Source organism: Poecilia latipinna, unplaced genomic scaffold, assembly GCF_001443285.1.
Source record: "Poecilia latipinna isolate Pla-1442-1.1 unplaced genomic scaffold, P_latipinna-1.0 Scaffold102, whole genome shotgun sequence".
In the NCBI taxonomy this organism is placed as follows: Eukaryota; Metazoa; Chordata; class Actinopteri; order Cyprinodontiformes; family Poeciliidae; genus Poecilia; species Poecilia latipinna.
The window spans coordinates 473869-487474 of NW_015112718.1; the positions used below are offsets into that span (position 1 = coordinate 473869).

The 13606-nt window shown below is 37.4% G+C and overlaps 1 protein-coding gene across 2 annotated transcripts in view; it reads left to right on the top strand.

The window, feature by feature from the left end:
- elavl2 (ELAV like neuron-specific RNA binding protein 2) overlaps positions 1 to 8821 on the top strand; it is a 43659-nt gene extending 34838 nt beyond the window's left edge. The window contains exons 1-4 of one of the 2 annotated variants that reach the window (XM_015027430.1): positions 188 to 1971; positions 3750 to 3975; positions 4460 to 4498; positions 8372 to 8821. In XM_015027430.1, the coding sequence (XP_014882916.1) occupies positions 1890 to 1971; positions 3750 to 3975; positions 4460 to 4498; positions 8372 to 8702 (678 nt within the window). In that variant the 5' untranslated portion in view covers positions 188 to 1889 and the 3' untranslated portion in view covers positions 8703 to 8821. Of the gene's footprint in view, positions 1 to 187; positions 1972 to 3749; positions 3976 to 4459; positions 4499 to 8371 lie in introns of those variants that run through there. The other variant, XM_015027436.1, reaches the window with a different exon arrangement.
- The last annotated feature ends 4785 nt before the right edge of the window (positions 8822 to 13606 follow it).

The window sequence follows — 13606 nt, forward strand, 5'->3', positions numbered from 1 at the left end:
GGCTGATGGAGGCAGAGGTGAGAGGACGGCGTATTCTGGATCCTGTCATGAAGCTGCAGCTTTTACACTTTTTGCATTCATGTCAGTACAGATTTTGGGGTGTGCTCATCAAATGGTTTGACTCTGTTCTTCTACCATAAAAGGAGGCATTTTACACCATTACTGCACCACTCTGATAATCAAATCGGTCCAGTCCAACATTCCTAAAATGAGAAAATAAACAGACAGCTGCATTTGAACTTGATATGTTCCTCACCTCTCATTGGTTAAATGTCTGCTTGCCTGAAAAATGAGCTGGAGAACTGAAGAAAAATGAATTGGACTACTGAGGGGTATAATGACATATTGATTCACGAGGCATTTTTGCTTGTCAGTTTATGGATAACTGTGTTTATAATGCATTATTTTATCTAATTGATTTCTACTGGCAATACGGATAAGTCTTGATTTTGAAAAGGAATGGATGATATTGGCCATAAAGAGCTGCCATGTTAAAATGTCATTTTAAGAGCTGTCTAGATGGGCTTGGTGCTGCCATTGCTTTTGGATCTTGAAAGTGTATTTTCTTTTTTACAGTAATGCTAAGTGCTATTTAACAAAGATTAGACTGATTTGATCATTGCTCAGTTGATGTGCCAAACATTTTTATTCTTAATTCAAAGGTGAATTTCTAGTGATTCCCCAAGCAGTTGAACTGATGACTCCGTTGTTTGTAGTTATTTCTAAACAAAGAACACTTAAAATGCTAGTGTTCAAAATTACAGGCGTTTTCCAAAGTGAAGTCCAAAATGGCAAAGATCTTTGAAGATATTTAAAGAATATTTTATGACGGATAACACTGAAGTATCACCTTTGACAGGTAAAAATTACAGTAGTAGAAACATGAAACATAAAATTTAAATGAGGGCATACAACATGACCTTTTTGAAACCTGACCAAGTTTGGTACCAAATGGCCAAAACTTCAAAGGTTGAAGTGACCTGCACCTCTGAAGTCTAACCGTAGGCGTTGGCCACTTGAATGAAAGCCAATCAATGGGATCTGCAGCTTCCATTTCAACAAATGTGGCCTGGCAGCATTTGTTGTGTTTACAGATCAGAAAAATAACAGAATTTTTAATTTCTCAAGGATTGATCCAGCTGAAAAGCTTGTGATTCAGTCTCCAACCAAATTCTCTTCATTTCTAATATTAGCCTGTTGGTTGGATTTTCACCGCAATTGATCTCCAAAACTGATGTCATGATTAATGTAGGAAGAAAAAAAAAAGTAAGAAAATATAAAATGTTGCTCAACTATAACTTATGTCACATTCACAATATTTAATAGTTTTATAGCAGTCGTGAGTTAACCTAATATTGTGCAGTCTTGTTTACAGTTTAGCTTTTTTTTGTAGCTGTAATTTTTCTTCACTTGGCAATTGATGGTGAAAAGCAGTTTATTAATGATCGTTATTAATTTTAATTCACCTTCCTGAAATGAAATGAGGCTTTGCTTTAAAACTGTATCTGATGGTTTTCAATTGAGTTTTGCATCTGTTAAACTCTGTCATTGAGTTGAAAATGGGTTTAACAGACTTGGTAGGCTAAAATATTTTGGAGTTTATGAATCTAAATTGGTGTACAAGTTAGTTGTTTCTCTGCTTCTACTGATGAATAATATGATCTAGGTAAATGCTACCAAGTATTGTTTGCATTGAAGGTGTCCCCTTCTACAATTTAATATCAAAGGTGACTGGCAGCCTACCCAGTCAGTAGGCAGTCTATAATGAGTTAATCACCAGGTGCTGCTGTGATGTTTATCTTGTGGTCCCACTGCAGGTTTCCTATGCGCGCCCAAGCTCCGCTTCTATAAGAGATGCAAATTTGTACGTCAGTGGCTTACCAAAAACCATGACGCAGAAAGAACTTGAACAGCTCTTCTCCCAGTACGGACGTATTATTACCTCGCGTATCCTGGTGGACCAGGTGACCGGTGAGTAGAACAGGACTACCTCCCCCTGTGTTTTTTTTTTTTTTAACTTTCACATTTTTTTCCCCTTTCGGCTTCTCCCTTTGGGAATACTGAACGAAAAGACGCCGCCTGAGCTGAGAAATGCATCAGAGGTGCTGGTGTGAGACTCTTCCCCAAAATGCAATTTTCCACTAGAGCTGTTCATAAATATGCATCGACAGAATATGAAAGTGGCGGCTGTAAAGTAGCAGGAGTCGGTGCTTTAAATTTTCTTTCTACTTCAGCCTCTTCTCTTCACATTTGCCTTTTTAAATTTTTGGATTCCATTCTCCAAGGTCTACATGTGATGCCCGTATTTAGACTACTTATGATGTTTCTCAGGCATCATTTAAAAGCAGAATCCTTATTAAAAAAATTTTTAAAAATGGATCTGCTCATATTTATTTATTTTTTTTGTTTATTTTTCTCTCTCCCAGTAGATGGGTACAGAATCCTTTTGCATTAATTTTGGGCAAGTTTATTTTTCAAAGAAATCACACATTCCAGGGCTGTTCACATGTTCTCCTTTGCAGGTTGTACATAAGTGAACTCGAACTTTTAGTGCCTGCTCTTAAAATTAGAGAGCAGGCACCAATTCCTTTACAGTCACACAAATTCAACAAGACGGTTTCTCTAAGATGCAAATTTAAGAGAAAATTGTGATTAGACTCTTTAAGTGCCTGATTACCCACTAAAGAGTGAGTGAGTGTGCTCCCTTCACATTAATCTTTTTTATACAACATTGTCTGTCAATTTGTAACATGAGGAATGTGTAAACTTAGTCAAAAACCTTTAGAAAAACCTGCAGATGTTTCCAAAAGGCAGTTTTAAACAAATGAACAATGATTGCATTAATTTCATTATGGAGAAATAAAAGCTGAAATGATTGTAAAAGCTGAAATCCCGAAAGTGACACAGCAAAGCTGTGCAATACGTTTTAGGGAAAAGTAAACAAAAGCACACCATTTTCACTTAAATACTGAAAGCAAAAGCAAAAGTCAGCTTCTTGGATCAATTTGCAAATGTGGGAAGAAGATTGAGTCTACAGTGAACCCAACTTATATGCAATAGGGTCTCAGAAAGATCTGTGAATACCAACTCCAACTTATTTACAGAAAAATTCACTTGGTCATGGATTTTTAATTTTTATTATTTTTATCTAAATTTATGATGCAGTTTGGGAAGCTGAAATACCAAGGTACAGTGAGGGTTGGCAAGCTATTGGCTGGCCTTTGCAAAGCCACTAATCCAGTGGTGACATTCATTTTTCTTGAGCTTCAAGGTCAGTAGGTCAGTAACGCTACTGGCTTCTGCAGTAGTATTAAAATGGCTTCAATTGTGTATTGATGTACATTAAGGTATAGTTATCTGGAATATTAAAATAGGCATCTGTTGTTGGGGTGGGTCTCAAGTATTTGTGGATTTCAGCTATTCACAGGCAGCTGTGGTCACTCAACCTGCAAATACTGGGAGAGTCCACTGTACATGAGCTAAGCAAATAATTTGACAATGGAACATAGACATTTTTTTTAGCTATCAAAGCAACCGTGCAAAATTTGTAGTTTAAACGTCTTTTGGCTCAAGGGTCGCAGAAGTATCTGCTTAAAAGGAATAAAAATAAAAGGAACCCTAAAAGAGATCAATTTTGCATGTGCACACTGGCAGAAGTAACTGCTGTTTCAATAGCATGGGGTTCTAGATGTATAACTTTTTTCTTTTCTTGTCAAAGGTTTGTTACATGAGTGTTCTGCTCTCCTTAGGCGTTTCCAGGGGGGTCGGCTTCATCCGTTTTGACCGGCGAGTTGAGGCTGAGGAGGCAATCAAGGGTCTGAACTGTCAGAAGCCACCCGGTGCAACCGAACCCATTACAGTCAAGTTTGCAAACAACCCGAGCCAGAAGACCAGTCAGGCGCTGCTGTCTCAGCTGTATCAGTCTCCCAATCGAAGGTACCCAGGACCCCTCGCACAGCAGGCACAACGTTTCAGGTAAAAGGGACTCATCTAAACAGAAGTAAATCTGATCAGAGACAACCTGAACGAATGATTCAACCCCATGATTACATTCACCACCATATCCCCTCCTCATCCCCTCATATTTTACTTTATTTTATTTTTTTTTTCAAATATAGAAAATGATGAATCCTGGGTCGGTGTGTTAATTTAAAAACATTTTCAGCCCACTCACCATACTGATATCTAAAGAGTTTCTTGTAACATGCTGCTAAAGCCCTTTTTAAAAGCTCTGTGTAAACTGCATGTCTCCTGTTGACTAAGCTGTGTAGGTTGATTATTGAAAAATAAGTACAGTCAGCGGGTTATTAAAGGTCATAATAGTCCTGGGATCCCCATGAGTGGAACAACTGACTTTAATCATTGTATCGAAACCATTTTTTGTCTGTCATCTTCTCAAAATGCATCATTTCCAGCAAAGCTTTTCACTTACTGAAATGTTTGTTCTGTTTTCCTCAAGGTTGGACAATTTGCTGAACATGGCCTATGGAGTCAAGAGGTAATCAGATTTTCTTTTGAAATTTGTTTTAATTGATCCTCAGGGATCACTGACCTAATGGGTGGGCTTATTTTGTTGCGTAGGTAGTTGATGCTTCACAAGGTCGACCTGATTCAATAAGGGATCACTGACAGAATGCATGAACAGATACAAAGTGTAATTTATTCACAGAAATCAGTAGGAGTGAATATTAATATTTAAAGATTGTGAGTAAGACTAAAAGGTTGATTTGTGGAGTGAGAAGAGGCTCTAATGGTACAATCAAGAGGACCCTGAATTGAGGTCTCTAAATATTACCTGGTGCCCAATAAAACAAGCTGACTATCTTTTAGTACATCTGTAAACTCTGTTCAAAAGTTCTGAGTAAATTCTGTTGGTTATACATAAATAACCAACACATAAAATGGATGTTAAAATCTTGACAGTAGCGCACACTGCCATAGATGTAAGGGTGTCTGAGTGTGTGTGTGTGTGTGGGGGGGGGGACTCTTAAAATCTGCCCTCAGGATACCAGTCGCATAAAGATGTGATTTGTTTTACTAAAACTGCACACAGTAACTGCTTTTAATCATACTATTGAATTATTTAACATTTATTGACATAAAATTAAACTGGTTGACAGCACTGCCAGTGTTTTTAATTACAAATTTAATTAACAAATTCAAATGCATTTTTTCACAAATGATGCGATAACACTTTTTACAGTAATCATATGGGCCTCGTGCATAAGGTTCCTGTTGGCAAATTTTGAACAGTGCAATGAACAAAAATGTGTATAAAACTGTACATGTGGCTGCACACAATTCCTTTACGTAAAATAGTGCAGCTGCTCCGTGGACCGCCCTGTTCCCACCCATAAGTACCTATGCAAATTAGTATAAATACTCAGAAGGCTTCCACCTGGGCTGGACGATGAAGCAATAGCTATTATAATACACATGGCCAATATCACTAGAAAATATGTCTGAATACACACAGTGCATTTACCTAGTTTTGCCACCATGCCACAAAATAAGAGAAAATGAGAAGCGGCTAAAGAGGAAATTGTAGATGAAAGGAAAAGTCATGTCAGTTTTTTTTTTTTTTGTTTGTTTTGTTTTTTTGTTTTGTTTAAATGTCCAGAATACTGCAAATTATCTAGTCACTGGTAAGAAATGCTTACATCATGATGCGTTTTTTGAGCCCCATCGCTCAGCCCTAGCTCCCACCTCATCTTTGAGTAACCATGGCAACAGTCAACTAGTTTCAACAAAGTTTACATTCAGTTTTTAGTCAAATTTTGATATTTTTTTGTGGAAAATGGATCAAGTAAATTGTTCCACTTGATAATCCTACTATTGTTACAAAGACAAAATTTTGAAATCTTACAATTTATTTTTTTTTATTTTTTTTTTTTTAAATGCATTTCTGACTTGCGTAATATCTTTCTGAAATTTGGAATTTACCATAGTAAGTTCACACACTAAAACTGAATTATTTTTTATGGATGAATGTTTAAAAATCCAAAACCATTGACCACCTGAAGGTTTTCTTAAAAAAAAGTTTCTGTGGTATCAGATTGTTTCAGTACATCATTGTTTAGTATTTGCATTATATTTTATGTACTTCATCCTAAGATGTATATTCATTGACGAACAAAAGGCATTCTGCGATTGGTTTGAAGTCGCTGAGCTTGATGTTTGTATGGATAAACATCCATTAGAAACGGCACAGTCGAAGTTTCCCCTAAAGTGCTCATTCAAACCTAGGCATGCAGAACCGTGACACATGAAGGTCACATTTCTGGATTACTGTTTACATCACAAAGACCTACATTTTACAATCATCCCTTCTATTGCACAAAATTGCGTGCCTATATTTTGAGCTTCACTTTCCCTACCTTGATCTATTATGGACAGCCGTGTTCTGTTTAAACTTGGTTGCATCAGACACCTTTCAGGATTTGCCAGAGTATTGGTGTTGTTTCCTCAAGTGTGATTGAAGTCCAGCTTTCTGAAAGCTCAAAGGGCCATCAGCAGCAACAATACACTTGTGATTTCATGTCTGCCTCGCTCCTCTGCGTACGTCTTCGTTGCCAAATCTATCTGTGGGTCCTTGATGCTCTGAGCACACCTGTCACAGTGGATGTTCCCTGAGAGGCCAACTGGAGCAGCTAATCCTGTGTGACACCTGCTGCAATAATTTATAGGCTTTCCAAGCACTCTGAATTTTGTTTCCCAAAACCGCAAAACCACACTCGCTAATGGCCAGTGCTTTTTTATGCCGCTTTATTTTGGTCTAAGGAAAAACTTAAACTGTAATGGGATATGGATTTTCAGTTATGCTGTGCCTTTGATTTCAAGGGATTTTTTATTTTTTTAGGAATCATAGCTTGAAAAGCAGCTGTTTTTTTAACAAGTGTGGAAAGCTGTATTTTCTGGCTGACTTGTGAGATTAAGCATCGACTCGTATGAGATTCAGCCTGAAGAGCCTTGAGCAAAAAGGTCAGTTTAAGGGTGTTGCAGTGTTGATCAAAAAAGCCAATGAAAGTTTAAAAAAAAGAAAAATCATCACAATTAATTGAAATTCAAAGAACAAGTGCAACTTGTTTTGTTGTTGCTTCTAAGGTCATATTTCTTCAATATATTCTGGTAAATATCACAGATAAAAAGGCTCGTCTTTGGCTCTCAAACTACATACCTTGACTTGTCCATGAAAGTAATTCCACTTGAAGGATGGATTGTAGCTTTCTATGGAGATGGGTGTGCTTATGAAATGTTATGTACAAAGATTAAAATTGGCAGCTGATGTTGCAGTACCACTAGTCTAAGTCATGAGGAGGTTACAAGGAGTCCTGACCATGGTCAGAGTTGCGCTCCTAGAAGAGTTCCTAAACTGAGGATACTCCAGTGACCTTCTCTGTGCCCCCAATTGTTCTCTGCTCGGCCCTTTGAGCTTTGTTTTTGCAGATGGAGTTGCAAAGCTGAGATGCAGAATGTAATGGTTAAAAAAAAAGTAATGAAAAGGCTCATTATGATCAAGCATCATAATTTTAGGCATTTAATTCTCACACCATTAGTTTACGTTAAAGGTCAAACTCCATGATATATCTGTCATAATTTCATTTGTGTGAACTTCTTTGCAATTACAAAGTGCTTGGTTGAATTTTTTATTATTTTTTTGGTAAAATATACTGGCATTGTATTCTTATTGACGATTACTGACATGGTTTTTGTGGAACACATGCATCTTAAGGACTTGGTCCAACAACAATCACTGTTGGTGGGGAACCTCATTTGTAGTTAATGTAGAGGTTAGTTAATGGCTATCAATAATCTGTTATAGCCCAGCTGTTTGAAAATGCTAAATTATTCCAGCTGCTCTAAACATGTCCATCCCATCAACAAAGAATCACTGTTGAATGCTTACTGGAAGTAGAGATCCCTAAAATCAGACCTCTTGGTTCATTACAATTCATGTTATACTTAAGCTAAAATACAGGTCCACAATTTTAAATATCTGGGTCCTCTTAACGAGTGTTTTTTGTAACGTATTGGTTTTTGTAACTAAAGGGTTTTTAAAGGGAAAGTCTAGGATGAGATTCCAACAGAACTTTAATGTTCTCTTGGTTTTGGAAGATTTCCATTTTATGATTCACAATCTGATGCACTCCTATAGCAAAGTGAGGTTTTGAATACATTTTTTTTCCTCTTCATTGCAGTGAATGGTAAAAGCACTGTAAGTCAGGATGAAGGATGGATGCGGCTGAACCCTGTAGACAATTGTCAGATTTGATTAAAAACTGATCTTTGTTTAAACAGGCTGTTCTGTTCTCGTTCTGGTTTTGCCTTGAACCATGTTTGGGATTTTTCTTTTTTGTTGTTTTTTTTTCAGCCGGTTCTCCCCCATGGCCATTGACGGGGTGACCAGTCTGGCTGGCATCAACATCCCGGGGCACGCGGGGACCGGCTGGTGCATCTTCGTCTACAACTTGGCTCCAGACGCGGACGAAAGCATCCTGTGGCAGATGTTCGGGCCTTTCGGCGCCGTCACAAACGTCAAGGTCATCCGCGACTTCAACACAAACAAGTGCAAAGGATTTGGTTTTGTCACCATGACTAATTACGACGAGGCGGCCGTGGCCATTGCCAGCTTGAACGGATACCGCCTCGGGGACAGAGTTCTGCAAGTCTCATTCAAAACCAACAAAACACACAAAGCCTAAAAAAAAAACCAAAAAAAAAAAACCCACTGAGATTGTTTCTAGAAAACTCACCAAGGAAAAAGAAAATGGAAGCATATTGACCGTAACTTTCTACATTAGTAAAACATCTTTGTAATCCATATTTAGAGTCCAACAATGTTTTTGTTTTTCCTCATTGCGACACTTTGACTATTTTAATTGGTTTAAAGCAGAAAAAAACCCCAGCAGGATTTAAAACCTGACATTGAATCTCGCTGTCTTCACAGATGGATCACCTATAAGGTTACTACAGTTTTCTTGACTTTTCTTGCACATTACTTTTGATACCATTAGTCTTGTAAGGTTATGTGTTGTGATTTTTTCTTTGTGTCCTGATTTGCCATCGGTGCGTTACGCTTTGAGTGGTTAGCAAGTACTTATTTTGAGCCGTTTCTGTTAGTTTATTGTACTGAGTTGGTAATTGGTTGGCTGCATAATGTTGCTTCTTGTAATCCTAACGGATAAAAAGACAAAAAAAATTCTTAAAGCAGTACCTTGCCAAAGAGCTAAGAACCTCTTTGATGTGGGTTTAAAAAAAAAAGCATCTATTTTTATAAAAGAAAAATTTGGAGAAACTTTTTACTGGACCTGGAACAAAATATTTTGACTTGGATACTTTGAGAAATATCTTCATATGACACCTTGTGAGCTTTTGAACTTTAAATGGAAAGTTTGCAGTGGTTGATGTTTCTGGAGAGATTTATGATGTAAAAGATACCTTTTGAGATCTTTGTATTACCTTTAGATTACAGAATCGGCACCAGTGCTGGTTTCATTTGTAAATCATCTTGTGGGTCCTCCTTCATCCCGGTGGTCTGCTCGACTACAAACTCGCTTTTCTGATTTTTAGATTTGGAAACTGACAAAAATAAAGAGAAAAGATTTATTTGCTTAAAAAAAAGTGCATGCAAAATTACAGTAAGGAGAGATCTTAAAAGGCTCTGGGGGATTAAAATCAGTTCTTCCTCTAAGATTTTCTTCAGATGGAGCTCATGGTGTTTTTGTGGTGTACCTACGGTATCATTAGACGGATTTTTGTCTTAATATCGACCATTAGGGGTTTTTACATACTTTGTATGAAAGATTGTGGATAAGCTGATGATGGCAGCCGCATTTAAAAAGAAAGTCCGAAGAATCAAACGGATAACTTCTGAGCTTTGAGCTTTGTAAATAAGTATTTTTCTTTCTTTTTTTTATGTTGTATTAAGCAGACCTTTTTTTGGTTCTAGGTTAGACTTTGTTGGAAAGTGTGATTATACCTTCTTTTTTTTTTTTCCCCCAGTATGTAAGATATTGTTTTTGAAGCCTTTAATTTCCCTGAGGTTAAGATTTTATTTGTCGTCCTTTGGACTAGCATTTCAGTGCATCAAATATGTTGGTTGTTTGGTCTGTAGATAGTCTTGCTTTGTTGAAAAAAAGTATTAAAGTATAGACATTTTGTTTTTTTTTTAATATATATATAAACATTATAGATATATATTTATGTGGTAAAGAATGGATATAAACCACAGTTTGGAAATACTTTGATTTCTTTCATACTCATATATATGTAATGCATATAACCTGTCTTTAAAATCGTAAAAAGGTGTATATTGCTTTATAATGTTTGGGGAAGGACAGTGAAGCAGTTGCATTAACATCGACAAAAACCATTTAAAAAAAAAAAAAAGAGAGAGAAATTGGCTGCTAAATTTCCTTAAACAAGATCATCATGACCAAACGTCTAGATGCACTGATTACTGCACCTGCATCCTGGTTGGTGTTTCAGCCAGTTACTAGTCATGCTTCCCCCCTCAAACGAGCAGTGTGCTATGCATTATAGAGTTCTTTGCAACTGCTTTTTTTTTTGTTTATTTTCTTTATCTATTTCCTCCTTTTGTTGTTACTTGTAAAAGTTAAACTTTAAGTCAAGATGAGTTGTGATACTTGCTGCTGTGGGGGGAGACGGGGAGCACATTTTTCACGCCCGACTTGCCGCCGTTAATCTTTTTCATTTAGAAACCTTTAAATGATGGTTTGGTCTTTGCGAATTTTGCCAATGGTCCGGCGTGAAAAAACCGCTCCCTCCAACCCTGTCTATCTCACTACTTAATGGGATTATTTATTTGAAGTTGTATAGTCGAACTTGGTTTACAGCATTTTTGGAGCAGAATATCTTTTGACTATTTAAGAGGATGTACATGTTCTTTACTTTGTGTTTGGATACTTTGGATTTTTTCAATGTTCAGTACATCAATAAATAAGTTTGAAGGGCAAAGCATTGCTTGATCTTTTTTTTTTCTCCGGCCAAAAATGTATAATTTTATTCTTTAGATTGCAATTGGTGATTTCCATTCCACTTGACGCCTACAATAAATCCAGGATTCTTATAAAGTTTCTGTTTGGGGATTTTAAGCATTAAGCAGCTGGTTTGGTCAGTCACTGGCGGCCACAGCATCGATGAACTGATGCTCCTGGAGTTGAAAATGGGGTACAATATATTGGTGAGTTATTCAACCTCCATATGTTGCCTAAAATTGTGGTCTCCAAATCATGAACTTGTTGGTCACATCCATGACCTCAGGTGAAAACTGCAGGCTGTTTCTAAACGGTAGTGGGAATAACGAGCAAGTCGGAAGACCTGTAAATTCCTGTGGGGTACACCTATCGAGCAGTATCTGTTCAAAATGTTTGAAATTTCCTCCCAACCTAAGCAGAGTGGGGTTCCTTCATTTAGCATTTTCTTTTTGTCTTGCTTTTGTGCAAGCTTTACATTTAAGGTCTCTTTACAGTCCACAACTTAATAGTGAACTCTAGTACATTCGTAACTGTGGAAGGTATTGGTAGTTTTAAATAAAATTGTTGGAACCCTGTTTTCTTCACTGAAACCGATTCATGTCTTCCAGCTGGATCGACTTGGGCCTTGGTATCTTTGGAGTTGTTCTTAAACATGCTCAAAAGTTCCCCTTCTTCAGAATGGCAGTTTGCATCTTCTTCCAGACCTGGGCAAGGAGGTGATGAATCTTTCAAACCTTTCAGTGCCTAAAAGTTATTTGAATTGATGATTTTGGAGTTTGGAAATGGCTCCAAAATCTGCAGTTTCTCTTAGTTCATTTCCACCGCTTGTTTGGTTAGCCCAATGACTGCTGCTGAGCAACTTTTCCAACTCTAACCCTTTTCCATAAATGCATATCCAGAGTTTAGCTGATCAGTATCGCAAGACTTTATGGTGGTTGTAATTACTGGGCTGCAGGTGTCGGGACAGTGCTTGCCCTATTCCTAAGCAGCCATAACAGGTAATTGGACCTCGGTTCAGTTTCCAATGAAAAGAACTGCAGAAAGGTTGAAGGTAGAAGCCCTGGAAAAATCAATACTCTACATTTCATTAGAGTATTGCCAATGGCTGCTGAAGATGAAATGGATTTTAAGGCGAGCTTCCCCACTCATGCCAGGAACGGTTTCACTGAAAACGGTATTGGAGGAACTCGCATGCAGTCTTTGTAGCTTTTAGAGACGGGAGGAAGAGGTTGTTACACTTTCTTTCTGTATTTAACATTCACTGCTGAATCTGAAAAATGATTCTTTAATATCAGAACTTTCTGTAGATTTGAAGCCTGTAAGTGAAACGAAGGGCTGCTGGTTTAGTTTGTGGTGATTCTGAAGATGCAAGGAGATGAGCGATGGCATATTTGGCTCTCATCTGCGCCGAGAATCCCTCTTAGATCAGCAGATGTTTGAGCTGTATAACATGATTACACTCTGCTGGCTAAAGTAAGATTAGCCTTACCAGTCGATGGCTGTCACCGATTAGCTGCCGTAAGCTGATCTTTTTAGGTATTGATGAGAAATACTGTTTACTCTTCAGCGGGGCTAAATTAATTCAAATGTTTTGACAAGTTCTTGCAAAGCAGTGCCAAAGTATAGAAATATTTCAAAGACAAAATATTTTTTCATAACTAAGAATCTTGAAAATTAGACAAATAAACAAAAGCCAATGAGTCGTTTAAAAATCCACTTTTCTGTCAATATTAGGAACTCTGCCAAACTAAAACAAAATGGTACAGCCTTGAAATAATAGCTGGGTCTAGAAAAGTAATTTACAGTACTTATTTACATAAACACAAATGCACTGGGAATAGCATAAGATAAGAATACCCTATGTTATTACACAGTGTCTTAAACTTATCCTTTGAGGACACCAAATTTACTTCTCTCTGGTTTTGGTTGATCTGAGAATTTTGTTTTCCGTGCTTCATCATTATACATTATACAGAGTAGGTGTTCATAGCCACCAAACTGCTTCTCTCTAGGTTTTTAATTCCTGGGAGAGCTTCTCGAACCTCAGCTCTTTGATACGGATGGTTATCTTTCACTCAATACAAAGTGAATTTGAATTCATAAAGCTTTAATCACTTTTTAATTCTTAAAAGTGCGCTACTGATCATTTTATATCAACAGGGAATGGTTTTCTCACTTGTATAGGTCTTAATAATCCTTTCACTCTGTTTTCAAAATGGCGCACAACAACCACAGATTTACACTTGATGTACACTTTTTTTCTTGCAAGTAAAATATCTGAAAATTGTGGTGTACTTTTATATACAACATCACTGATTCAATACTTTCTAGAAACACAGAGTCGTTTTAGTCGAAGCCTTTTCATCTCTAGTGCCGTCGGTTGTTGTCCTGGTAGGAGGTGAAGTCTTCCTCGGGTTTTCTTTCAGGATTATCTCCCTTTGCCTGCTGAAGATGTTCAATCAGTTCACCGCCATAATTTCACCTTGGGGTTGGTGTTTTTTCCACCATGCATAAAGTTGTGCATGTAGGCCAGAAAGTCCATCTCTCCTACTTGATTTTTGACAAATACCATCTTATGCCTTTCCTTCAACAATATCTTTCTTCTCGCC